Source organism: Venustampulla echinocandica (genome assembly GCF_003357145.1).
Source record: "Venustampulla echinocandica strain BP 5553 chromosome Unknown scaffold_2, whole genome shotgun sequence".
Classification (NCBI taxonomy): domain Eukaryota; kingdom Fungi; phylum Ascomycota; class Leotiomycetes; order Helotiales; family Pleuroascaceae; genus Venustampulla; species Venustampulla echinocandica.
Window position 1 is genome coordinate 3174605 of NW_022474207.1, and position 22533 is coordinate 3197137.

Here is a 22533-nt window from a genome sequence, read left to right on the forward strand (position 1 = left end):
CCATCCCTACAACTAACTAACTCTTGCTACTCATATCCCCAGTCACTGCCACCGTCTTATACGCATTGCGCAGACCAGCTCCGACTTCCACTTCACCATCATAAATTCCGCTGGCCATCTACAGAAGTCTGATTGCACTGGAGGTGATGTCCAAGGCCCTGGAGTTTGATGGGTTTTGTTTGGTGAGCGGGTTAGACAAGATAAAGCTCTGTGTAACGTCTGTCGTGCATCTCAACACGCCGACTTGTCTGTCACAGTCACAATTAGACCGAGACGAGAAGGACATCTTCAATGCCCTGGCGTCTGGTAATGTATGGGTATCCCGTGGACAGCCATGCTCTCTTGATTTCCATCTTACGTTTGATAACATGCTTCTGGAGAAAGGGAGCCGGCTACGCCTTCTGGAAAGCCTTCGGTACCGGGTTCGAGACGCACAGGTAGGTGTGTGCCTCTGGGTTTCGGATCTGTTTGCTGATTCCACCAAGCTGTGGTCTCAGCTCTCACTCTTTCCATCGCTAGAGATCTCAGAAGCCAGCAGATTATCTAATCTCAAACCGGACTTTTCGATACGTCTTGGCCCGGACAAGGCATCTCCAAGTTCAGCTTCCCAGCCTCGCGTTTGGTTGCCAAAAGATATTAATATCCGTCACCCAAATAGTCTGCCTAATGCCGAACTTGCCAGACTGCAAATTTGTCTCGGCTTTCATATGATCCCTGGGGAACATATGGCAACGGTGAAAAGGGTGAGAGGTGTACCTGTTGTGAATGAGCATGTCGATATCATGCTACTAGATCAAACTCCGGCCGGCTTTGGAAATACTCACCTCCACGAGTTTCAGGGAATTGTTGAAAGACCTAATCGGGACCTGCCAGAGCCTATATCGAGATGTTTCGAAACCTTGGAATCAGATAATATCACGCGTGGTTCCGTTCCCTTCGGGCAGTCCTCCACTCCTCTTCAGTCCCAGAGTCGACACAGAGATTCAGAAGGACAGGATGATATGTTGTTGTCAACTAGTTGGAAAAATTCCTTGAAAGAAATAATCGAACCACCAGAAGAAGATATGCTTCTATCGCAATGGAGTAGTAGCACACCTTCACTTGGATCCCAGTCAACTTTGGTCTCAGACCTGTCGCCTTGGCCACCCCCTTCCTCTCTGAAGCGGGCGGCATCGGAACTCCAAATACTCAATCGGGTCGAAACACCCCCGAGTTTAGATGTTTCTTCGGCGTACAAGCTTACGGAGGCTGCAATGCAGATATTAATCTCAGGCTATGACTCTCACCGTCTCCGAGTCGGAGACATGAAAATTGACGGACCTCTCCCCGAGAAGTCTCTCTCAAAGCTCGCTCCCGTGATATTCAGCCCTGGCTTCAGAGATGTACAACTTTTTCTTACTTCAAATTTGGCTTGCACTAATCTTCATCCAGTCAATGGCAAATAATGTTCGTTTCATCCCGACGATCTCTCAAGCAATATCCTCTACCTTGCTACGAAACGTGCAGTCCCCAAGCCTGCGGAAGAAATTGATTGGGTTGGCGAATTTAGCAACTTCAACCCCTCAAAAACAAAATATGGGCCCGGCATACGAAGCTAGCGGGTGCCTTGCGGCTGTAGCGCAAGCAAGGTTATGGAGCATGATGCAGAGGAAATTATACGACCCTTCCGAGTCGAAAAAACTGTCTTGGAAGACTTCCTACTCGGCTGATCAAGCCACGGCAATAGAATGCGAGGACCAGCAACCATTCGAAGACCTTTTGGTGCAGGTGAGGGACGAAAATGGTCAAGCTACAGAAGATTTGTTTAAGGGAGACCCGGAAGAGTTAATAGAAGGAGAGTTTAGTGATATAGGTGATGACTTTGAGGATCTCCTTGATGACATTGGTGACGATGATGATGAGCTACTAGAATATTTAGACAAGATCGAGACGGGGCGAATGAAGGCCAGGGAGGATGCAGCTGAGACATCCTTTGACAGCAGCTTCAAAAAGAAGGCCAGTATATTATTGTTTGCGCACGAGACCGCAGATGAATTCATGCTTGTATGATCAGCAGCGACAATGTTGATATATGCCTCGAAGCCAAGTGTAAATTCGCATCATAGCACATAGAGGCTACATGGGTATGGGATTTCGGTTAGTACGTCTTTCGTCTCACGGCTTGGAGTTCCGAATTTGTCCCCATTATGCGCGCTTGGCGTTTGTTTCCAATACAGTATAAGCTACTCCATAACACATTAGTCTCTCTTGAAGTTGGGGATCGGGATACCCAAGGTATTGAGCTATAATCCCCAGGCAATAGAATATCTCACTAGTTGCCAACAACTAAGCTTGGGGTATGGAAGCGAGATGAACCAGCCACAGTCGGTACTACATAGGTACGTGGTGCATCGGGCGAGTCTGCACATAAACTCATAAGCTCATAAGCTCGGATAGACTCTAATCCAAAAGGTTATAAGTAATCACTAAACAATAAGCTCGAATGGATTACCTATCACTGATTCTACTACTGAACATTTAGGGGCCACGCGGGGTGTATTACAATAGCCAACTTGTAAGCAATCACAATTGTTGTTTCTCGCCCAAGTTGCCTGGTCGAAAGCTGTTTGAACAATCGCTTCGGTTTCTGGATCTACTGCACTGATAGCTGGTCGAGATAGAAATGCAACGCTCTCCTAGTTCCAGGTTAGTGGTTAGAACGGCTGTGCCCGTGTACAAATAAGGGCGTCGGCGTCGGCACTCGCCCTCGTCAGCCGAAATGATATCATCCCCTAGGCCAACCCTTACTCGAGTGCTTTTTGCTTCTTTTGGGTCCCTTGCGGGAGTAGTAGAGAGCGAACTCCGACGGTCCCCTCGAGCAGACCTTAGGTTGAGCTCCATGCACCTTGTCTGCCATTCCCCGCTAGCACCTCTCCTGCCAATTTTCATTGCCGACTTAGCCGTTTTGGACGGAGTCGTCGATCCATCAGCCTTGACTACAACGAATAGAAGCCTATTTGATTTATAAGAGCGCCCTTTGCTACCCTAAAATGTATTTCATTCTGCACAATAGTAGTATTATGCCGGCGGCGCAATGTTCGCTCGGACCCTCTTCATGTTCATTGTTCTTATAACCTAGATAGCTGTTACCTGTCTGGTATCGTTTGCTACTTCCTTTGGCTTTCCTTTTCCTACAAGCACTGCCACTAGGTTGGTTGTGACGACATATCCTGGGCGTCCCTTGGATATAGTCATTCTTTCCAACTCGGAAAGAAGACCAGTCGCCACAAGTTCCCTGATGGAACGCCTCGAGCGCATACTCTCCCGCCCCGTTGCCAAACCCTATCGCTCACACGCCATCCACAGTACCCAAGATGTAACCCTAAACAAAGATGGGCACCTCGACTTCGCACCAGGGGACATTGAGAACCCCAAGAACTGGTCAAAAGCCCGGAGATGGTACATCACATCGGTCGCCGTTCTGCTGGTCGTGAACGCCACATTCGCATCGTCCAGCCCATCCGGGTGCTTGAAAGGAATTGCAAAGGAGTTTGATATCTCGCTCGAAGTAGCTGGTTTAGTGGTGACGCTCTTTCTTCTGGGATATTGCTTTGGGCCTCTGTTCTGGGCGCCACTGTCCGAGTATTACGGCCGGAGATGGATTTTTTATATCTCCTTCCCACTATACCTGGTGTTCAACTTCCTGTGCGCATTTGCAAAAAATTTCCCCGCCTTGCTCATAGGCCGATTCCTCACAGGCACGTTTGCAAGTTCGCCGCTGTCAAACTCCGCGGGTGTGCTGGCTGATATTTGGGGTCCTGTGGAGAGAGGGAACGCCATGGCGGCATTTTCTGTCATGACATTTGTAGGACCGGCCTTGGGGCCGGTGATTTCTGGATTTCTGGAACTGAAAGAGGATTGGCGGTGGAATTTCTATGTTCTTCTTTGGTTGGCGGGCATCACTTCCATCTTCATGTTCACACTCCCCGAGACACTACCGCAGGTAGTACTATTGAACAAGGCACGGAGAATCAGAAAATTAAAGACTCCGGGCCATGAAGATTTAAAGGCGCCGATTGAAGGGACTGATCAGAAGCTGTCATCAATCTTCAGGGTAGCTCTGACGAGACCGTGGAAGATCATGATCGATCCTATCTCCTTCTTGATCGCTATCTACCTCTCGACTGTGTATACCCTACTCTACATGCTCTTTAGCATCTACCCGATCGTGTTCCAAGAGAAACGTGGTTGGAATTCGGGAGTGGGTGAGCTACCATTGATAGGCACTATCGTCGGTGCCGTAACAGGGGGGATAATCATATTCTTCTACTCCTCACATCAACAGAAAACAATGCTAGCAGGACAAAAAGGGCGGCCCGAGGATAGGCTCCCGATAGCGATGGCCGGGGGCATCCTATTCCCTATTACGATGTTCTGGTTCGCATGGACAGCGGAATACAATAGCATCCACTGGATTGTGCCGACCATCGCGGGAACGTTCCTCTCCACGTCCATTGTCCTCGTCTTCGTCGCCTACTTTAACTATCTCGCCGATACATACCTCATGTATACGGCCAGTGCCATAGCGGCGAACACAATAGCAAGATCGGCATGTGGTGCTGCTGCTCCGCTCTTCACGAATTACATGTTTAGCGCCTTGGGCATTGCAGGCGGCGGTTCGTTGATCGGAGGGGTTGCGGTGCTATTATCGCCCATTCCATTCATCTTCTACCGCTATGGCGAAGGTATCCGCAAGCGCTCGAAGTTCGCTCCTACGCCAGAAGCGAACGCTAAGTCGCCGGAAGTGCAGCAGAATGATATTCTTTCAAGCAGTAGCACAGATATTGGTGCCGCTAGTGATAGCAATAGGCATTCAGAGAATGGGGATATGAAAGAGTACGTCGCCTTGAAGCCGGGGGCCGCATCTCGTCAGGACAACGACAGGGCAAGTGTTGCGGAACAGCTTCGAGGACCACGAAATTCTTCTGATATAGATGTTGAGAAGGGTGAGCAGCCCAATCTCAAATATACCACATGAATGGCATGCTTGTCAAGTCTGATATCGAACGTATTGGATGCTGGTTTCGCGATGTTCTTCAGCTGCGATGCAGTTATGTTATGCCACTTAGACAGATTAAGACGGCACCGAGGCCTCAATAGAGGTACAATTGAAAATAGGGGTAAAAGGGTTTGGAACAAGAGACCATATAATAGACCCCGGCAGAAAGGTTGGGCCAGGTTGGGTGCTACAAGAAATTGAACATGGTGTTGCAATAATAGTTAGTCTTCGAGGAGCAAGATGGGGGACTATGATAAATCTTGTAGTAGAAATGGAGAGAAAACGGGGCATGAAAGACTGCTTGATATTTATATAATACAGAAACATATATGCTCGTGCCAGAAGAATCTTTCCAGTCTACGAGTCTTTTCGGTTAAATTCTGTTATATGAAGTGTAACTTGGTAGCAAGCAATTGATACTATAGCCGAAGCGAAAGCGCTCCGTATAGCTCCATTGAGAGCCCAGGTACTTGCTGCAAACACTAGTGAAATGTGCTCATAGCTTTGGCTTGATGTTCTTTGCTAAAGCGCTAGCTTCTTTATTGACCACCACGTCACCACTCTTATCACCGTTCCCAAAGAAGATAACTTCGACAGTCAAATCATCCCTATGAAATGTTAACGATTATTCATTTAGGCATGCGCTATGCCGACTTACCGATATCGTCTTGAATATGGCGCTGGCAGCGTCAAAAGCGCGCACACCATGTCCTTATCCTTCCCACCTAACGCATTTCTCACTAAGTGAGTCGCGACGTTCTTATCTTCCACCACGAATCTGGCATTCTCGCCACCTTTCACGCCCCATTGTTGCTGTCTGATTGGCGTTTTCTGACCATCCTTCTCCTTCGAGGCTGTACCCTGTTCGACCGGTAGCCCTTTCTGCTGAGTGGAGAACATCTTGACCCAAGAGTTTCCTACACTTCCATTGCTTTCAGCGGATTGCTTCTCAATCCATTGGCCTACTAGCCCGACCACTTCTTCATTGGTAAGCATTTCCCATAGCCCATCGGTCGCCATCACAACAAAATCCCCTTTCTCGGGTTCAATTTTTGTAGTGGTAACCACGGGTTCGGCGGTAACATAAGGAGGTGTTTGGAGGAGTTGAGATGGTGTCCGCCCAAAGAAAGACCGTTTTAATCGTTCGGAGACTTCGCGAGTCCATTTGTAGGTAGCGTCTCCAAAAGCTCGAGTAGGCTCAAGACCGCCCAAAACTCGGCCATTCCGTATCACATTGGGTTCTCCAGGATGGAGCTTGCGCATTCGTGCCTCCTCATCGGAGTTGCTGCCAGTTTGGTCAACTGATAGCGATGTAGCAGCCCACTTTCCGCTTGCTCCTCGGCGGCCTAGAACCGCTCGAGAGTCTCCTGTGCAAGCCACACGCAAAAGTTTCGAGTTACTATCGTAAAACGAAAGAAGAGCGCAGGACCCTGACAACGCGGGTGCTAATAATTCGGCGGCGACAAGCTTCGAATTTGCCTTCAGGACTTTTTCAACGCTTTCGTGAACGATCTCGTTATCGAGTCGTGTGAATCCCGTCTTGATTGCAGCCTCAATAGCATCGGATGAAGGTGAATCAACTGACGGATCAGCTAGGGCAGCCTTATATGTCGAGTTTAGTTCTCTCGCGACGAAGCTTATCAGCACTTGTCGGAGCTTTGCCGATGTAGTCCAGCCCCTATAAACGGTTATTAAATGATTCCAAAGACCATAGCTTGCACTTACGAATGTCCATCAAATACGCCCCAGAACATCCAGTCACTTGAAGGGTTCCGTGCTGCTGTAGCTGTCGCCAATGCTTCTGGCAGTTCAATTATCTTCTCTGAATGATCGTCCTCGATAGGATCGTTGCTGGCTATTTGAACCACATCATATCTCACGACGCCCTTTCCTCGCCCAACCAGATATGATTCTTCGTTTCGTCGCAATATCTGCGTGGCTTGTTCTGGTGTCAACATTTCCAATACCTTTCTTCCTGCGCCATCCGTGTCTTTGGTAATGGGCTGGTTGCCGGCGATAGCCCCAGTGTATAATGTATCCGGGCCCACGATCACGGCCTTCCTTTCCACCTCTTCGGTCTCCTGTACCGGCTGTGACGAAGGATAGCTCGGCGATGTTGATAACGCCCGGGACTGTTGACCTTGTGCTGTTGATATCGAGTTCAAATATCCGCCTTTTGCTGCCTCACCGCCCTCTCCTTTGTAGGTGTACCAAGCTCCATATCCAACCAGGCCGGAGACGAACGCGACAGAAAACCGTCGGATATACATCGACGATGTTCCTTTCGATGCGGCCTCTATCTTCGAAACCGGTTCGGATCGTCCAGATGCGTGTCGGATGCCTAGAACATGGCTTGAGGATTGAAAGTGTCCACCGCGGCTACGTGAAGCAAGGTTACGAGATGGGCAAATCTGCGCGGTCCGAAATGCTCTGACTGTTGCTCGACGCATTGGATTGTATTTCTGGCGACTGAGAACTGTGTTTGAGCCCCTTTGTATCGACGTTGGTCACGGCTTGAGGCTGAAGGTGCCGCGCTGCTTTAAGGGTGTTGTATCGCAATAGTGAAGCTTGAGAACCCCAACTTGTAAAGGAATGATAGAGTTGCGAAACGAGGGTATCTGTAATTACCGCTTCATTATGTGCGTATTTTATATCACCAAATGTCCATCCCACGCCAGGAAAATGTTGATTCGGGTGAGCTGGCAACCTCCTCAGAGCCTTCAAATGTTCGCCTGCTGGGATGCAACCTCCGCCACAAAAGCGGAATTCTGCCGGCCGTGATGCGTCATGCGCCGAGACCCTTTGAAAGACTTGCAATAATTCTCTAGAATATTGGTACTTGATTCTCAACACTGAAGTCGCAGACATTTGCGAGGGCGTAAGTGCCAGTCTATATTTCCCCCTCGTTCGAAGCTGTTTCTACATTAATTCAATCTATCCGATATCCAATCATGTCGAGTAGGCAACTGCGGAAGCTGCAACAGCAACGCGAGCTCGAACAAGCCAAACTGCAGCCGCAAGCAGAAGCAGAGGCTGAAGAATCCGAAGAGGAGGCAGTCAGACCAACGAGATCCAAGCCCAGTCTATTTGCGAATCTAGCGGCCCTACAAGATGAGGACGAGGACGAAGAGGACGAGGAGGCAGTTGCGAAGGACGAGGTTGACGGTGAACAAAATTTGAATTCGCCGGAATCTAAGCCTGCCTCGTTATCGAAAAAGGCTAAGAAGTCCAAAAAGAAGAAGAAGAAGGCAAAGAGTAAACCTAGCGAGCAGCCTGTCGAACCCGACGATGGCGCGGACGATATTGATGCTGCATTACGAGAGCTAGATCTCAAGAAGCCTTCTGGAACTGCGGAATCGGCGGCAGTTAAAGCGGACCCTGAATACGAAAGGATATGCGCTCTGCTCGGGGTTAGCACGCAGCATCTCAAAGTTGCGAATGAGATGAGGAATTTGTTTGGGCGAACGGCTGCGGATAATCATGATGATGCTGGTGGACCAGTTGGCAGAGGTGGTCGAAGGAGGCAACGTGGTCAGGATCGCAGAGTGGATTTGGAGACGGCATTAAAAGGTCACCATGCCCCTGGAAAGGGATTACCAGAACTCACTTTACGGCGTAATGCTCTAATCCAAGGGAAGGACGATTGGCCAAAGGGAACTACTGGTGGGTTGACCATGGTAATGGTCGATGATCAGCGGGAGAAAGACGGTACTGTCGAATTCCGATATGATCACAACCAATCATATCAAGCACTTCAGCAGGCATTTAATGGGTATGTCCAAATGGGAGATCCTGAGAACTTAATAGGGCTCCTGGTACGAAACCGTAGGTCATATCGTAGCTTTTAAGTTACTTCCTTCATGCTAACATATCTCAGCCTACCACATATCACTACTTATACAAGTGAGCAAAGTCGCCAAAGATCAGTCGGATCACTCTCTATCTTCAGATTTACTCGAACGTGCCCTATTTACTTTCGGCCGAGCAGCGACATCACTCTTCAACACCCAGTTATCTGCAGGCAAAGCCCGCCTAGACTTCCTCAGACCGGAGAATAGAGAGCTATGGCTTGCTGGGTATCAGTACCTGAAAAGCCTAGTGATGAAGGGTACCTATAGGACGGCGTTGGAGTGGGCAAAGCTTCTACTTAGTCTAGACCCGGAAGAGGACCCTTACTGCATGCGGCTTATGATACACCATCTTGCACTTCGAGCTCATGAGTTCAACTGGCTCTTGGACCTTTTTGAGAGTGCCTTACCAAAAATATGGAACCTTTCAGATGACGACCATGGCACTGCCATGTCCCACTTCACTCCGTCTCTGGCTTTTGCTGCACTTCAGCTTAGAGAAGCGGCCCAATGCAGGCAACTACTCGCGGAGTCAATGCAAAAAGTCCCCTGGCTCTTCTGCCGACTTTTCAAAGACCTGGATCTTGCTGCCCCACCCTCAATCTGGGGTGTAGAGCCTCGGACGGATGCGGAATGTCTCTTGACCGAGATATACGTGCTGCAAACGAAAGATTTATGGAATACGCCAGAGGCTACTTCTCTTTTAATGGAAGTGGCACACACCATTTCAAAACCCGATGTCGACTCCATCCCGGCAGTCAGAAATTCCGAGATGACTCTAGATGTCGTTAGGTTCGTTTACTTAGACAACACTCCCGCATTGATGTCTTTAGCACCATCGGATCTTCTTCATCGGGAGAACAACTCGGATGCTGATCCTCTTCCGCCTGATCACAACATCTTCACCTACGAAAGCCAACGAAGGGTTTTGGAACGCCATGATGATGTGCAGGGCTTAGGTGGAGATATGTTCGATCCCATTGCAGCATTGGCCCGTCTGTTACCTGGTCTACGGCCGCGTGATGGTGAGCAGGGAGAAGACGATGATAGTGAAGACGACAATGAGATGTTGAGGAGAGAGTTCGAGGAGGCGGTGACGGCAAATGAAGAAGAAACTGGCCATGATCGTGGTGCTCCTATACCTGTATCTCTCGCACGGAGACTGTTGGATATGATATGGCCCGCGCCTCAGCATACCGATTCCGATGATGATGGGCATGGGACCGATGATGATGATGACGATGATGACGACGATGATATACCAGACCTGGTAAGGCTATAGTGAACTGCTTTTGGGGCCGCAAAGGACATCCATAGATCCAGCGGTCCCCAGATGCCCAAGAAACAATTACACTGCATCTTGCTCTATTCTCGAGGCATTTTTAGACTCGCCTTGCCCTCTCGCGTGGACCGCATCTATATCTATGTGTATCGGGCCCATCCGGAGACCATCCATGTCCTGGCTCTTACAGCGATCGCATCATCGACTACACCGAAGACGTGCATTGCCTAGCATTGCATACCTAGAACCCGGATATGCTCAACGTCTAGCTAGGGATGAAAGCAGGCTGAAACGCCACAGGAACTTGCGCATCTGGAATTCACCTTATCGGACGGCAATACTAAAACTGTAGCCGATCAATTCAACCCAATACTCCGCCTGACGCTCCGTATCATAGACACCCGTAAAATAGAGTAACCTTTAGATTGTCATGAGCACGTTTCAGAGAATCGTCGAAACAGCTCGAGCTTTGTTGGTGCGGCCCGATGCGACCGTTGGTGGGGTTGAGTGATATCTGCTCCGTGAGGCTGCGGTGCAGTGCTCATAATCTGAATGCGGTGCCGGGACCCGACGGGAGTATCGATTATTTGTAACATAGAGGCATTATTGCGTTGTGACCACGTTCCAACTTTTGTGATTAATATAGATATAAAGGGCCTACGTCTTCACTCACCTCCCCTTCAAATTCCGACCAGACCGCCTCCTCCCACCTACAATCACAAGCAACCACATCATCCCTGCGCCTTAGCCAAACATCATCCCTCTTCTCGCGACTTCATCCCACCTCGTCGCACCAACACAACTTCACCCAAAAACAAAGCAATCCCCGGGAAGAAACAAGTCAAAATGGCGGAGGTCGCAGAACACAAGTACAAGTTCGATATTGCCATGTCCTGCGGCGGATGCTCGGGCGCTGTAAATCGCGTGCTTGGCAAACTTGAAGGTATGATCTTCTATCTCTTTCCGGCGGTCCGTCGCCCATGCGCTCAGAGTCGCGTGGAAAAGACAAGAATGAATGCACATAAACAAGGCGAATATATGCTGATATGTATGTCTGGTGCCAGGCGTCAAATCCTACGACGTTTCCCTCGATACCCAGAGTGCAACCATCGTTACGGAGCCATCGCTGAGCTACGAGAAGGTGCTGCAAACGATACAGAAGACCGGGAAGAAGGTTACAGGTGGCGAAGCTGATGGGGAGAAGAAGGGTGTTGAGCTGGTGAAGGATGAGTGAGAGGGTGGTGACAGTTAAAGGAGGTGCAAATGGTTAGCAAATGGGATGGCCAAACCACATGAGATACGGACTGCACCGAGGCATTTGAACCGTTACGAATTATGATAGGGTTTGGGTTAATGCGAAGCGTTTCTATGACTTGGTATTATCTGGGGAAGGCCGACGTGTGTGATGTTTTACTGCCATCGAAGGTAGCAGGTAGGCAGTTACATTCCAGATTCCAATCCATTGCTCTCATCTCCAATTTATCACATCTCGCAACTACTTTCAATGGCAAGGCTTGGACTAGTACAGCCAAGGAACTGCTACGACAGGGCCGAAGCAAAAGCAAGACATCACGAGAGAATCAACAGGATGTTCTTTTTTGACTTCGTGCCACCCCTGTCCCATTCTCTCCCAGGGATAGAACATCAGGCCTCTTCTGTTTTCAACTTCGTCGTGTAAGGATTCGTTCCGCATGCTATTTAGATGCATTCACATACGTCGGACTTTTCAAGTGAAACGGAATGATGGCATTGTCATAATACTTGCAAAGAGAGGAAGAGCCGAGCTGGATAATGAATATCTATTTGAAAATAATATCGAGGTCCTGAAGAGCCGAGGAGGACCAACCAGGAACACCAAGATACCTTTTGGAGCACAGCTTACAAGAATAAGGTGCTTGTACATTTCCATTGTATTTTGTAGAGATAGTAAACACTGCGTCAAACGATACAGCCGATACAAGCAAATGGATTACATATTAGTAATCCTGAAGGTGCCTCGGTCCCCCGCATTCGCTACTCCAGAAGACGAGCCACCCCCCATGTGCGAGACCCTGCAATAACAACAACCCGCTCTACTTTATATGATGTACATTATGTGCTCCTGATCCTTCATTCTGTTTCAACTCGGAGCTGCATTACCTGGGTCCTTGCCACTATATTAAGTATTAAGTACCCCACTACCTATCAGCCATTGAAACCTCTTTCCCTCAAAACACTTCTCACATCGCACCCAACACCCCGCCACCATGGTTATCAATCGCAACCAGCCATGCTACGTCCTCGGCGTGGGCATGACCAAATTTATCAAGCCAAGGGGAAAAGTCGATTACACTGAACTCGGGTATGAGGCAGGCGTCAAGGCTATGCTCGATGCCCAAATCAACTACGACGATGTTGACCAAGGTGTGGCATGCTATTGCTACGGCGACTCGACCTGCGGACAGCGAGTCTTCTATCAATTTGGCATGACCCAAATCCCCATCTATAATGTAAACAACAACTGCTCAACTGGCTCCACCGGCCTGCACATGGCGCGAAATATTATCAGTCATGGAGGTGCTGATTGCATGCTCGTAGTCGGCTTTGAGAAGATGATGCCGGGAAGTCTGCAGAGCCACTGGAGCGACAGGGCCAACCCGACTGGTACCACTGGGCAAATGATGGTGGAAACTCGCGGTATCACAAATGCCCCAGGAGCTGCCCAAATGTTTGGCAATGCTGGTCGGGAATACATGGAGAAGTAAGTACATCTAACGTCCTTCCCTGACAAATTAATCGATCCATTCTAACAATTACCCAGGTACGGTGCCAAAGCAGAAGACTTCGCCGAAATTTCCCGCGTGAATCACGAACACTCCCAACGGAACCCATACTCGCAATTCAAAGATGTCTATACTCTCGAGCAAATCCTACAATCGCCCATGATCCATGAACCCCTCACCAAGCTCCAATGCTGTCCCACCTCCGACGGAGGCGCCGCCGCCGTTCTAGTCTCGCAAGATTTCCTCGATGCCAGACCCCACCTTAAAGACCAAGCTATCCTGATTGCAGGCCAGTGTATGGCAACCGACGCACCTTCTCTATTTTCAAAATCCGCCATCGACCTTATGGGATTTGAGATGACTAAGTATGCTGCCAATATAGCAATGCAGGAAGCCGGCGTTACTCCTGATGATGTGAATGTCTGCGAATTACACGACTGCTTCTCGGCCAACGAGATGATCGTCATCGACGCCCTTGGACTGAGTCCGCCTGGAAAGGCCCATGAGCTCGTCCGAAAAGGAGATATTACCTATGGTGGAAAGTATGTCATCAACCCCTCTGGTGGCCTAATCTCCAAAGGCCATCCTCTCGGCGCGTCCGGTATCGCGCAATGCGCAGAACTTGTCTGGCATTTACGAGGATGGGCAAATAACCGCCTGATTCAAAATACCAAAGTTGCCCTACAACATAACCTGGGTCTTGGTGGTGCCGTCGTTGTCACTGTATATAAGCGCGCAGACGGACAGCCTGCAAAGGAGGTTGGCTCCGCAGAGGTGGGCAAGAGGAATAAATTGGGATATAACCCTGCGGTGGAGGCGAAGGGGTTTACTGAAGCCCAAGCTAATAGTGTGAGGAGTAAGACGAAGTCTAGCGCTTGGGCGTTGCAGGATACAGCGACCAAGGTTCAGTCGAGATTTTAGGTAGTATATAGTTTGTATAATACATTTTTGGATGACTTTCGGTCTAGTATCTAGGTGACGAGTTGCTATGTGCATATCAGTTTTCTATTTTTGCTTCATCTTGTCGTCTTCGAGGAGTGTTCTCTCAGTTAGCGCTGAAGCATGCATACACCCCATCCCATCTCTTATTTTCATCTATATTATAGCTGAATAAAGTCTTGGAAGGAAGATTCAAGTACTCCAGCTATTGTACTACTCTCAAGCTCCATCTTATATATGCGCTTGAGGCGTTGAATTCCTCATATACAAACGTGCCGGTATCGACGCCCACGAATATTAAAAGAAAGTTCTTTTTCTATTGTGTTTAGAACTTTAGTTCGCTATTCCATATTACTTTTATCCTTCCCCAAGTACAGTTCCAATTGACCAAATCAACGTTTCGCAAGTGCAGTTGTAATTGACAAAAATCAAAGCCCCTTTCCCGTTCCCATTCCCAACCGCAAGCCCAATTTGCATAGTCCAATATTACATGACTTGCCTAACACACCTTTCAACTCTCTTCACCACCATATTCCGATGCCTAATGAAGATTATTAATCATCTGTTCCACCAAATTCACAACCACCTGAACAAAAATCCCAAGGGGATCTGCAGTCAACAAGGGACCCAGATTGAAGCCACCGGACGATCGTTTACCCAACATCTGCATCTCGCAGGCACCTCCTGTGGCATTTTCAAACTTGGCCTGCAGTCCAGAGGTGGTGTTCGCGATACCCACGAATCTGCAGTTATTATCCTGCCCAGGGGCTGTGGAACCGCTGTCTCGCTTCTGCGGGGCAGTGAAGGCTTCATTTGTGACGTGGGTGCGGTTCCAGTGAAGCAAGCTTGAAGGGATGAAAATTCCATCAATACCATGGACCTCTTCGGGTGCTGATGGGGCTGGCAGTGCAGATACCGCCATACCAATTTTAAAAAAAATACACATTAATACTTGTCACGTTTGCGTTTGGTTTTTTTTTTTGGCGGGGGGGTTATGACGAAGGGGGTTTTTGCTTACACAAATATAAGGCAGGCTCCGAGCACGAGGAGGAGTTGGCGTGGTAAATGCATTGTGTAGTGTAGGTGGTAGTGATGTATTACAGTGAGTATTGTGGCAATGGTGCAACGGAATGAAGAGGTGTGCAGAGATTCTTGGAGGGTATTGGAGACTTTGGATGAGTGGGATATTGGAAGGCGATTGGGACTTGTGACTTTTCTTGAAAGATGAGGGCACGGAGGAAATGGGGAACGTGTGTGGATGATGTCCTGGGATGGAGGAAAAGGCGCTGTCTGGGATTTTATAGCCGCAAACCTTTGAGTATCAATCCCCAAGGTACGAGGGCTTGCATATTGTTGTGTTTTGTGCCCTACCTACCTTAGATGGGTGCATTCATACCGAGGGAGTGAGTAGAGAAACATCTCTCAAGGTAGTCGATTAACAGACGGGCCGGGCCAAATTGGATGCAACTATGTTAGGAGTTAAGGTACTTAACCCGAGTAAAGGGGCCTTGGCTCAACCCTGGTATGCCATTTCTTTCTTGCGTGGTTATGGTCGAACAAGACACTCAGGGTTCACGGTAACACTAAGAGGAACTATAAGTACCTAGGTAGGGTTAGGTTTAGAGATTATGCCCGGGGAACCTAGATAGCTAGAGTACCTTTAGGCAATGGACCCTAAAGGGTTAAACTATAGGTTGTAAGGCACGGCCCGAGCCTGACTACGTACCTTACTAGGTAGGCACTATGCAGAGGAAGTCTTCAAGCCTCTAAGGATAACGAAATATTTCCAACAAGCAGCTTGTAGATCAAGTCATAGATTCATCGTTTATTACCGTGCTATCTAGCTACGTCTGTTCGTATTCCAACGCCGCCGAAGCTGGGATTCCGTATATCACCCACTGTTACTTATATCCTGAACGTCGTACCTCGAAATGCCGTCTATGGCATGATATTGTTGCTTCCGTAAGTCCACTCACCTCGCCCTTGATATGCCATACAGACGGGCTGGATATTGACGTAGCTTTTCCCCCGACTATTCAATCCAATCCCTCCATGACTCCATGACTCCATGACTCCATGAACAACTGTATGATTTTAGAATAAAGGCGGGTACATATAAGATCCGAGTCGTTTGAGGATGGGGGAGACTCTGTCACTCATTACCTTCCACACTCTATGGTTTCAACCAGGTAAGCAATGTCTCCCGTAAGAGGGGAAGTCTAACAGGCTTTTGAATATAACCATCCATTCCTTTGGCCAAATACACCTCTGCATCACCTTTTAATGCGTTCGCTGTCATTGCAATAATCGGTATGGTCAAGCCAGCGTTCCGGATCTCGCGCGTAGCGCCGATCCCGTCCAAAACCGGCATGCTGATATCCATAAGTATAAGGTCAAACATTTGCGGGTTCTCTATCACGAGTTTCGCCGCTGATGCTCCTTCCAAGGCCGTGTCGACTTGTTCAAAGCCAAACTTTTTTAACACCTTCAGCATAATTCTCCGATTGACGTAGTTGTCTTCGGCGAGTAAAAGGCGCTTTCCTGGTGCAATTTGTTTTAGTAATGATCCCGGATCGTCCGGTGGTGAGATGTTGACTCCCTCCATCTGCTTCTCTAATTCATCAACTTGCTTTGGTTTGTTTATCTTCTGTATTTTGGTGGTAAACCAAAATATGCACCCGTGTGTGTCGGAATTCGGGCGAAACCCGATCTCGCCACCCATCAACTCTACTAGGCTTTTGCAGATAGTTAATCCGAGTCCAGTTCCCTTGTATCGTTTTGTGGCTGAATTGTCAAATTGATTAAATGGAGTGAATAATGATTTGACGCCATGATCTGGGATACCGATGCCCGTATCAGTAACCTCAGTGAGGATGGTGTATGAGGCTTCATCATCACATGCGACCGATACATCGATCTGGATAGAGCCTGCGTCTGTAAATTTTGCAGAATTCGCCACGAGATTCTCAATGATCTGGCGATAGCGGAGGGGGTCGCCCTTGGCAGATCCGGGGGTGTTAGGGCTCAGCGAAGACTCCAAGGTAATACCAGGCTTGAGGGTAGGTCTAATGCTTCTCACAACAGAAGTGATGATATCTGGGATGCTGATTACATCAAGGGATATAGAGAAGACGCCAGAAGCAAGTCTCGAATAGTCGAGGATATCATTGATAACTTGCAAGAGGACAGAACCCGACTCGTTGATGATACCTCCAAGTTCCCGCTGTTCCTGGGTCAGGGGTGAGTCCATGAGCAGGGTGAGTGCTGTAAGCATCCCATGCATCGGCGTCCGGATCTCATGGCTCATGTTGGCCAGAAATGCGGACTTGAGTTTCTCTGATTCCTCGTATGCCGAAATCAAGCGAGATTCTGCAGCTTTCCGCTCCGTAAGATCGCGAGTGACTTTGCTGAAACCAATGTGCATGCCCTTCCGATACACGGACGTTATTACGACATTCGCCCAGAAACGTGAGCCATTTTTACGATACCGCCAAGATTCATCCTCCACCTTGCCCTCTCGTAAGCATATCTCTAGTTCTTTCTTCGGCTTCTGCGCCTTGATGTCCTCATCGCCATAGAATGTAGAAAAGTGATGACCGATGATTTCCTCAGGTTTGTATCCTTTCATGAGGGTGGCAGTAGCATTCCACGTCTTGACATTCCCCCTAGTATCCAGCATGAAAATTGCATAGTCCTTTACCGTCTCAACTAGGATTCGGTAGGTGTCATTGACGTCCAGTTCGCCGCCGGAGGGTTCGGTTTGGTGACGGGCCACATTAACCTGGGCATACAGGGCAATATATGCAAGTTTGCTATCCTGAAACACAGGAACCACGCGGAGACACCAATATTTCTGCCCGGTACTGTCTATATCTGCGGTGGCATAGGCGTCTTGCTTGGTGAGAGCATTGTGAATGGCATGTCTCCACGAGTCTGGCTCGGGGACAAGACCGTGCATCTTAATAGCATCAAAGACATCCAGGCCGGCAAATTGGTAGTGGTAGTGGCAGCCATCGATGGGAAGGAGGGAGTTCAGGGCTAGGTAGCTCGCGGATATTTGTACGATGCGCATTGAGGAGTCGACGACAATATCTGCACCTGGACGGTCTAGGGGGCGGTCAAGGGGATGGGCAGCTGCACCGTCCGCAACCACATCGCCTTTCACGTCTACATTGGTCGTAACCCATTCCTCCTTATTCACGCCAGCCTGCGCATCTGTCGGCTCTGGCGTATGTGCGGCCATAGGCTTCGGCGGGGACTCTAGAGCCTCACGGTCCGGCATGATCAGAAGCGGACGTCGAAGTGGAAAGTGGTAACCGAAGCCCAGCGGTGGTCTCCCCAAGGAGGTCAAGCCTAGGCCAGGAAGGCTCTAGACTTCAGATCCAAGATCCAAAGAGCGAAGAAGGAGCGTGGGCTTGGTTTAGATAAGAACGAAGGTAGAGGAGAGGTGGATTTATGGTCTGGACTTGTCAGCGCAAATGCGACTGCGCTAGGCTGGAGATTGGACTTGGATGTCGTAAAGGATGCAACCCAGCCGGCCGCCAGTACAGCATTGTAGCTGGGTAAGGTAAGGTACGCATATAAGTTAAATACTCTGGGGAAATGCCACGGTGCTTGCAAAGTATCTTGGAAGTAACCATGACGTCAAACGCTAGTCGTGGAGGGCGACATAGAGATAGATAACGGGATACATACATGTACCTCGGTGCAACCACAGCCACAGGCACAGACAGCCCATGTTTGGGAGGGGAGTTTACGGAGGTGCAACTACAAATTAACGATAACATTGTCTTCTTCAAGGGTAATATATGGACACAGCTATTGCTGCCTATTGCTGCCAAAAGGGTGCTGCCTGCGTACGGAGCCTGACTGCGAACAGCGTCGCGTACGCAGTGGTTCTGTGGTTCCAAGCGGTGAGACAAGGTAATAAGGGTAGCTTACGGAGGGCGCCAGAAGGTAACATTGAGGCTTGAGGTACTCGTACTGTACGGAACAGGTACTCTCTAAGTAGCGACTGTTGCCTTGAATTTAAGGCGAGGAAAACTGTGTATCTGCACCCTGCTTATTATTCTCGGGAATTTCAAGGAATCTTCATAGTGGCATCCAGTTCTAACGTGTCCCACGTCTCCCCAAGCAGCAGAACAGGTCCATTACGGTACTAGTGAATCAGTCATGCCTGCGATGTTTATCCTAATGCTCGTCTCGTGTACGCACCCATCATATGTTCTACACCAGCGCATCCACTTCCCTACAATTGAATGTACAGGTCATCGGCAACGCGCAAGATGCAGCCCATGGCCTTTGTTACTCATTGTCCAGATGACGGCCTAAAACACCGAATCGTCTTTCTTTTTTGTATGGCCCTGCAAGCTTGTGGGTGGTTATCTATTAGAGGAGAAAAAGTGATGATTAGTGCTTTCTTGGTCACTGCTAGACCCCAACATCGACGCAATAAAAGAAGTCCCCCTAGTGGCTGAGACACAATGCTTCCCCCCCATCCCTCATCTCATTGTTTGGTTAATTGATATTGAAAGTGCTTTCTAGTTCCCTTGTTGATCCATTTATTTTCTTCTCTTCTGCATAGTTCCGTTTGAATAAAAGCCAAACAAACACGCTGTACAACCAATGCGATCATCAACACAGACGACGACGTGTAAGTTTAAATATTTCGAGCTTCCCCCTTACACATAACCTCCTACTCATAGCCCTTACACATACCCTCTAGCACTAACACTAACACCACTACTACTCCTACCCCACCAGCATGGAGCCACAAGTCCCTTTCGAACGTATGCCAACATTGGGCGAGTCGGTCACGCAGTTGCTCTCTGGGTTTACCACTTGCATCGAGCTCTGCTACACAATTGAGAAAAATGGACGTCTGGGTGCATCACAAGGTGCTTTTCAGGAATTGCAATTAAGGCTCGAGCATAGCGCCCAGGAAATCCAAATTGTATTCGACGCCCTACGGGACTACGTTGGGTCACTGATGGAGCTCGGCGACGTAGAAGCTCGCAATTGTCTGAAGGAATCAATTTACTTGATGCAATTCCGGGTTCAACGAAAACTGGATGGTATTGCCTCCGGGCGCTCCGACAGAACTTCGCATAATCCTGAGTTGCCGGGATTTAGAGATTTGCGGAGCCTAGTGGAAACGGTTGAAGATAATGTAACACAGGATCTGGAAGCGCAAGCCCAGAGATTGCAGGACAGGCTGGCCAGAGCACGAGCAGATATCTTGGCCGAAGAGAGAGCCAGAACAGGCTAGGGCTAAAGTGCTGTGTTCGGTGGAGGATGTTGATGGGATAAAGTTTGAGCCAGTATATGTATGCAATCTAGATATTCTTTCCTTTTAACAGCTTTTTTCCTTTGTTATATATTGCCCACTTCTAGAGAAATATACCCTTAATAAAATAGAGATGCACATTAACCTAAACTTCAAACGTCCCTCTTAATTATTTATAGTGCTATGTCTCAAGCTCGCTAGGCAGATGTAAATATTGGGGGCGATCGCTCCATGCAATTGCTATTATTGCTCAAGCCAGACGTGAGACAGCCAACGGGGAAAGGGGGAGGTGGCACGTGATACCGCCAAGGCCACGCCCGGTGTGGCTTCATTAGGCAGCGACTAAATACTAAGGTCATGGCACTGGCAGTGCTGGCCCTCCTGTACAGCCCCAAGCGGAGCTGAAAACAGCATGATATCAAGACCTAGGAACGACATGGATTCTTTTCCGCACCTACTTAACATCAAGTCTAGCATCATCACCATCAGCATTATCCCCATCAACATTTTGCTTAACCCAAATGAAACAGGTGGATCCTGTGCCTTGTCGCCACTCCATCAACCGCAACCACAGGTACCTCACTTAAACACCCCGCCATGTCCAACCTCTTTCCAGCGACGAGCTTCTCAGACAGCTCGCCCCAGAGTCTAGACGCAGGAAACCAGATGTTATGGACCCCGGATCATTCCCCAATCCCAACAGCGTCCGCTGCTGAGGTCGAGTTCTCGCGTAATGACAATGATGTGGGTAACAACAAGAAGAAGTCGGGGCGAAAGGGGCATACAAAATCTAGAAAAGGATGTTTCAATTGCAAAAGAGCTCGGATTAAAGTATGAGCCTTCCTATTCTTAATGCCTATTTAGTAAGAGAGAATCAGAATAAAGACTGAATATATATACAGTGCAAAGAAAACCGCCCCTCATGTGACTATTGTGCGCACCGAGGCCTCCGGTGTGAATGGCCCGATATGCAGGTCCAAATGAACATGAACCAGGCCAGGTCAACTGTGCGGGATACAGCTGCCCTTGTGTCCTACTCTCAATCGTCCTCCTCCCCTTCGTCCTCATCCTACTGTTCTCCCTCCTCCCTGGTGCCGCTACAAGTACACGGCGGTTCCCCGGTCCTCAACATGAGGGATTTTAGATTTTTCCATCACTTCATCGAGTCAGCCTATCCACATCACCCCATTGGGAATGATTCTGTTTGGAAGCATGAGATTCCTATTATTGCTTCAGATGTACCTATCCTTTCTTTCCCCCGTATATTTTACGTTATATTCGATAGGCTAAGCCGATTGCTAATGCTCTTTTTCAAATGACAGTATGACTATCTCCTCCACTCCATGCTCGCCCTCGGCGCCTCAGACCTCGCGGACCACGAGACCGACCCCTCTAAGGCCAGCGAACTGAAGTGTGCCGCAATGTCCCACCGTGTGCAAGCCATCAGCTCTCTCAACGCCGGGATTTCCGCCGGGCTGACGCGTTTTGAGCAGGGAAACGCCATGCTTGCAACTTGCTTCGCGCTCCTCTTCCAGTCGGTGCTCCTCAGCGATGGCTTAGCAGAGTACATGACTTTCATCCGAGGCACTGTTGCCGTTGGGATCCAGATGGGGATGAAGGGTATGCATGTACTTTTTGACCGGCTGTTTCATGGTCGGGAAATGGAAATTGTTGATCCCTTAATTACAAAGGCGCCGCTTATTACGCCGCACTTAGCCAGAGCTGCGATACGGAGTTTGGAGAAGGTTGGGCCATTGTGTAAGAGCGTGGTCGAGGTTAAGCTCTATGGCATGTTACTTACTACGGCGCGGGCGCTGGTTACTTCTTCCCGGGACGGTAAGTCTTCCCTAACCTCAATTACTCCTTCAAAATCAGTCACAGTGCTATTCTAAACCTTCTCGTATGATGACGCTAATATATGCCCGTTACTACTACAGCATATTTGGAACTCGGCAAGATCTACGGCGCTTTTTCCTATTACATGCCACACAGTGAATTCGCGGAACTAATCAACCCCTCAAACCTCGTCTGCCAAGTTCTACAAGCACACTTTGTCGCTTTGCAGCTTACCATGACGCCAATCACGAGTCAGGAGTGGGCGGGAAGAGAGTCGAGTAAGGGAGGCGGTGGAGACACCCTTAGGTGGTTTACCGTGCTGCACCGGAATGTGCCGGACGAGATGATGAAATATTATGAATGGACAATGTGGGTAGAGAGTGAGGTTAGCGCTGGGAGGATCTTTAACGGGGTTGTGGCGATTGACGAGAGTATGGAAGAGCTGCATATTATAGGCGAGTGATGGATGTATGTTTTTATTTAGAGGCGGAGTTGGGGTTCCCGGGTTGGAGTTCTGGAAAGGAAGCGCGGCACTGCGCAGA

At 48.9% G+C, this 22533-nt stretch overlaps 9 protein-coding genes across 9 annotated transcripts; 6 read left to right on the forward strand and 3 right to left on the reverse strand.

Annotated features, from left to right (window-relative positions):
- Nucleotides 1–368: 368 nt before the first annotated feature.
- BP5553_05427 (uncharacterized protein) lies at nt 369–2049 on the forward strand (the record flags this gene model as incomplete). Its single annotated transcript, XM_032014050.1, has 3 exons — nt 369–437; nt 486–1382; nt 1432–2049. The coding sequence occupies 3 exons, from the start codon at nt 369–371 to the stop codon at nt 2047–2049; spliced, it is 1584 nt and encodes a 527-aa protein (XP_031870650.1).
- A 1228-nt stretch (nt 2050–3277) lies between these two features.
- On the forward strand, nt 3278–5017 carry BP5553_05428 (MFS multidrug transporter-like protein; the record flags this gene model as incomplete). The annotated part of the gene is made up of 1 exon (XM_032014051.1): nt 3278–5017. The coding sequence occupies one exon, from the start codon at nt 3278–3280 to the stop codon at nt 5015–5017; it is 1740 nt and encodes a 579-aa protein (XP_031870651.1).
- A 517-nt stretch (nt 5018–5534) lies between these two features.
- Nucleotides 5535–7488, reverse strand: BP5553_05429 (PP2C-like protein; the record flags this gene model as incomplete). The annotated part of the gene is made up of 3 exons (XM_032014052.1): nt 5535–5646; nt 5697–6716; nt 6764–7488. 3 exons carry the CDS (start codon nt 7486–7488, stop codon nt 5535–5537), a joined length of 1857 nt encoding a protein of 618 aa, XP_031870652.1.
- A 501-nt stretch (nt 7489–7989) lies between these two features.
- Nucleotides 7990–11402, forward strand: BP5553_05430 (Uncharacterized protein; the record flags this gene model as incomplete). Its single annotated transcript, XM_032014053.1, has 4 exons — nt 7990–8863; nt 8916–10156; nt 10823–11111; nt 11233–11402. The coding sequence occupies 4 exons, from the start codon at nt 7990–7992 to the stop codon at nt 11400–11402; spliced, it is 2574 nt and encodes an 857-aa protein (XP_031870653.1).
- A 1012-nt stretch (nt 11403–12414) lies between these two features.
- On the forward strand, nt 12415–13851 carry BP5553_05431 (putative Non-specific lipid-transfer protein; the record flags this gene model as incomplete). Its single annotated transcript, XM_032014054.1, has 2 exons — nt 12415–12908; nt 12969–13851. 2 exons carry the CDS (start codon nt 12415–12417, stop codon nt 13849–13851), a joined length of 1377 nt encoding a protein of 458 aa, XP_031870654.1.
- A 559-nt stretch (nt 13852–14410) lies between these two features.
- Nucleotides 14411–14791, reverse strand: BP5553_05432 (uncharacterized protein; the record flags this gene model as incomplete). The annotated part of the gene is made up of 1 exon (XM_032014055.1): nt 14411–14791. One exon carries the CDS (start codon nt 14789–14791, stop codon nt 14411–14413), a length of 381 nt encoding a protein of 126 aa, XP_031870655.1.
- Nucleotides 14792–16042: 1251 nt separating this feature from the next.
- On the reverse strand, nt 16043–18151 carry BP5553_05433 (CheY-like protein; the record flags this gene model as incomplete). Its single annotated transcript, XM_032014056.1, has 1 exon — nt 16043–18151. The coding sequence occupies one exon, from the start codon at nt 18149–18151 to the stop codon at nt 16043–16045; it is 2109 nt and encodes a 702-aa protein (XP_031870656.1).
- Nucleotides 18152–19633: 1482 nt separating this feature from the next.
- Nucleotides 19634–20137, forward strand: BP5553_05434 (uncharacterized protein; the record flags this gene model as incomplete). Its single annotated transcript, XM_032014057.1, has 1 exon — nt 19634–20137. One exon carries the CDS (start codon nt 19634–19636, stop codon nt 20135–20137), a length of 504 nt encoding a protein of 167 aa, XP_031870657.1.
- A 615-nt stretch (nt 20138–20752) lies between these two features.
- Nucleotides 20753–22454, forward strand: BP5553_05435 (uncharacterized protein; the record flags this gene model as incomplete). Its single annotated transcript, XM_032014058.1, has 4 exons — nt 20753–20986; nt 21058–21426; nt 21478–21991; nt 22093–22454. The coding sequence occupies 4 exons, from the start codon at nt 20753–20755 to the stop codon at nt 22452–22454; spliced, it is 1479 nt and encodes a 492-aa protein (XP_031870658.1).
- Nucleotides 22455–22533: the final 79 nt, after the last annotated feature.